Source organism: Haliotis rufescens, unplaced genomic scaffold (assembly GCF_023055435.1).
Source record: "Haliotis rufescens isolate VD_foot unplaced genomic scaffold, xgHalRufe1.0.p SCAF_2, whole genome shotgun sequence".
Taxonomy (NCBI): Eukaryota; Metazoa; Mollusca; class Gastropoda; order Lepetellida; family Haliotidae; genus Haliotis; species Haliotis rufescens.
In genome coordinates, this window is record NW_025963890.1 from 64,089,558 (window position 1) to 64,093,451 (window position 3,894).

The 3,894-nt window shown below is 41.8% G+C and overlaps 1 protein-coding gene across 1 annotated transcript; it reads left to right on the forward strand.

The window, feature by feature from the left end:
- The first annotated feature begins 751 nt into the window (after window positions 1-751).
- LOC125381990 (small proline-rich protein 3-like) lies at window positions 752-1,117 on the forward strand. The gene has a single exon (XM_048399398.1). It carries the CDS (start codon window positions 752-754, stop codon window positions 1,115-1,117), a length of 366 nt encoding a protein of 121 aa, XP_048255355.1.
- Window positions 1,118-3,894: the final 2,777 nt, after the last annotated feature.

Here is a 3,894-nt window from a genome sequence, read left to right on the forward strand (position 1 = left end):
CAGTGTCATAGAACAAGGATCCAGCCGTGTCAACGAACAAGGATCCAGCCGCGTCATGGAACAAGGATCCAGCCGTGTCATGGAACAAGAATCCAGCCGTGTCATGGAACAAGGATCCAGCCGTGTCATGGAACAAGGATCTAGCCGTGTCAACGAACAAGGATCCAGCCGTGACATGGAACCAGGATCCAGCCGTGTCATTGAACAAGAATCCAGCCGTGTCATGGAACAAGGATCCAGCAGTGTCAAGGAACAAGGATTCAGCCGCGTCATGGAACAAGGATCAAGCCGTGTCAAGGAACAAGGATCAAGCCGCGTCATGGAACAAGGATCCAGCAGTGTCATGGAACAAGAATCCAGCCGTGTCATTGAACAAGAATCCAGCCGTGTCATGGAACAAGGATCCAGCAGTGTCACCAGCCGTGTCATGGAGCAAGGATCCAGCCGTGACATGGAACCAGGATCAAGCCGCGTCATGGAACAAGGATCCAGCAGTGTCATGGAACAAGGATCCAGCCGTGACATGGAACCAGGATCCAGCCGTGTCATGGAACAAGAATCCAGCCGTGTCATTGAACAAGAATCCAGCAGTGCCATGGAACAAGGATCCAGCAGTGTCACCAGCAGTGTCATGGAACAAGGATCCAGCAGTGTCATTGAACAAGAATCCAGCAGTGTCATGTAATATGGATCCAGCAGAGTCACCAGCAGTGTCATAGAACATGGATCCAGCAGTGTCACCAGCAGTGTCATGGAACAAGGATCCGGGTGTGTCATGGACCAAGAATCCAGCCGTGACATTGAACAAGGATCCAGCCGTGTAATGGAACAAGAATCCAGCCGTGTCCTGGAACAAGGATCCAGTCGTGTCATGGAACAAAGATTTAGCCGTGACATGGAACCAGGATCCAGCCGTGTCATTGAACAAGGATCCAGCAGTGACATGGAACTAGGATCCAGCCGTGTCATTGAACAAGGATTCAGCCGTGTCATGGAACAAGGATCCAGCCGTGTCATGGAACAAGGATCCAGCCGTGTCATGGAACAAGAATCCAACAATGACAAGGAACAAAGATCCAAAAATATCATGGAACAACACAAAAAAAACCAGCAGTAAGCTAGGATTGTGTGATGTTATTGTTCTTGATGACAGAGAACCAAAAAGGAATGACGTGGTTGGCTTGCTGCAAAAAATCGACATCGATACCGAGACCGTCGAGGTTCAACCATACGGATATGAAAACAAGGTGGTTTATACAACTTCAGAAATGTTTAGAGGCTTAGAGAAAAAAGTTGTAGTAGTTGTCACTGACAATGGTTATACAGACTTGGCAGTTAGCAGATGTTCTTCACAACTGATTATATTAAAAACAGCTAGAGCTCAACCCGGGACTGCCATCTAGTTGAGTGAACTAAGGCCGACACAGACGAAGCTCAATTTGCTAAGATTGGTACATTTCATCTTGTTGTTAGTTTGCTTTCTTCTTCCTATTTGACAGATAGCCACGATATGGCTGAAATACTGCCGATGTGACTTTAAATTTTAACTCATTCACTCATTCTATGTAACAGTGATAATACCCTTAAGGCTCTACAGTGGTCTGATATCACAAGTTAAATATGTCATTAGCGGAATGTGAGTGAGTATAATTGAGTTAGTGAGTACGGTTTTACGCTGCTTTCAGCAATGTTTCAGCAATAGCGTGGAGGGACACCAGAAATGGGTTTACCACATTGTACCCGTGTGGGGAATCGAACCCGAGGCTACGGCGTGACGAGCGAACGCTTTAACCACTTTAGGGGAGTACGGGATTTAGCTGAAAGTTCTTGTACACCCAGTCTGTATGCCGATATTTTTGCCATAGGTTATTTCAAGATGGCAGCTGGCTAATCAAATAGCTTCAATCTTTTATAAGAAATGATATGTAGACAGAGACAGTTAGGGTCTACCGTCCCTTTTGGGGGCTATTTCAGTGGAATGAAGGCATATAAGTTTAATGAAGGAAGGCCCTAAGTGAAACAGGTCATAGATAGTTGCCCACGAAACATGAGCAGATTGTTATCAATCGAGCAACCGACGTGAAGGTTCATGAGCCATGAACCTGTCAGCTACGATTTAAACATTTATACCATAAAACGCAATCACATGTAGACATGTTTCGGACAGAAAAAAACACAAGAGCTTGAAGAGGCCAGTTGAAATAAGTTTTGTTGCAATTTTCAAAATGAATATAGATCTAGGTTTATATGATTTAACGTCATTTGAAAAATTTTCATCTGTTTTAAATGTAAACCATGCCCATTTGTATGTGTTTTCGCGATTATGTTCAAGATATATTAATAGTCGGACATTGACATTGTTTGAAGTTTTGTTTTTTATTTGTTGTTTACGCTGCATTCAGCAATATTTCAGCTGTATCACAGCGGCATGTAAATAATCGAGCCTGGACCAGACAATACAATGATTGTTATTATGAGCAACGGTTCACTCCGTAGGGATACGATGACACGTTATCAACCAAGTCACCGAGCCCTACCACCCGATCCATTAAGTCGTCTGTGACAACCAGCACAGGCTGCTTGGTGTCTATTCTTACCCGGAGGAGTTACATACCTCAGCATGTATTATTGGTGATATCATTTAGCAATGTCATGCATATTTTGGTTTACCCTTACCATATTCCCATTTAGTATTCCAGCACATTTCTTTAGAGCCTACTAATGAGGATCGGTGGATATAATGTGAGAAGGTTCGCTCCCATTGGTTGCACATGCCATTTGTCACACACTCCGATTTTGCCAGTTGTTACACAGAGGATGTGGTGATCAATTAAGTCAACCTACTGTTGTAATGGAATAATCCAACTCACTTCGAATTAGTCCGATCTGCAGGAGATAAGATGCTGCGAGCTTGAGTCACAGTTTACTTAACTAATACATATTGGACGAAAAACTCTATTATTGTAATCTAACTAAACGATACATTTAATAGAAGTATTCCCACTCTTTGATATCCTTTTAGTTTGACAACTCTGCAGGAGATAAAATGCTGCGTGTTTGAGTCACAGTTTACTTAACTAATACATATTGGGAAAAAACTAACTAAACGATACAGTTAATAGAAGTATTCCCACTCTTTGATGTCTTTTAAGTTTGACAACTCTGCAGGAGATGAGATGCTGGTGCAAGCTTGAGTCAGAGTTGAGATTGCTAATACACTTTGGAAGATTCACTGTAAACTAAATCATAACATATATCAGAGTTGATATAAGTAGTCCACTTAAGCTCACTCAACAATACAACTCCTGGATCATTTTGTTTCATAGGCATTTTGAAGCCCCAAACCTGTTAAAATGAAAGGTACTCCAACAACATAGGTCTCATCGCACAAACACCTAGGTCAAATGTTACAGCAAGATGGCTTCTGGTAAAATCATATATATAATGTTATTATTATTTTATTATTATATGTACAGTTTACTTTTAATTATTTTAAATGTACATGTAGGGTGAAGTGTTCAAATGGGCTTTGCCTGTTTATTTCTAAATATTGTTTAAATCATAAATTAGTACACATATAAAGAAGCTCAAAACAATCTGGTTTATCTGTCTGGATCATTCTATTCTAGCAGCCAGAAAAGAGGAAGGGAGAAAACCGTGTAGACAACCTCCTGTTTTGTTTTAATGTGTGTGACAAATGGCATGGATCATTGCTCATGCTATCAACTGTTGGTCCAGACCCGTTTATTCACATGTCGTCGTGATATAGATATTGTTTGTTTGTTTGTTGTTTAACGCCGCACTCAGTAATATTCCAGCTGTATGACGGCGGTCTGTAAATAATCGAGTCTTGACCAGACATTGGGCATCGATCTACGCAATTGGGATACGATG

Coding starts and splice junctions, on each gene's coding strand:
- LOC125381990 (XM_048399398.1), top strand. CDS start 752: ATGGAACAAGGATCCGGGTGTGTCATGGACCAAGAATCCAGCCGTGAC.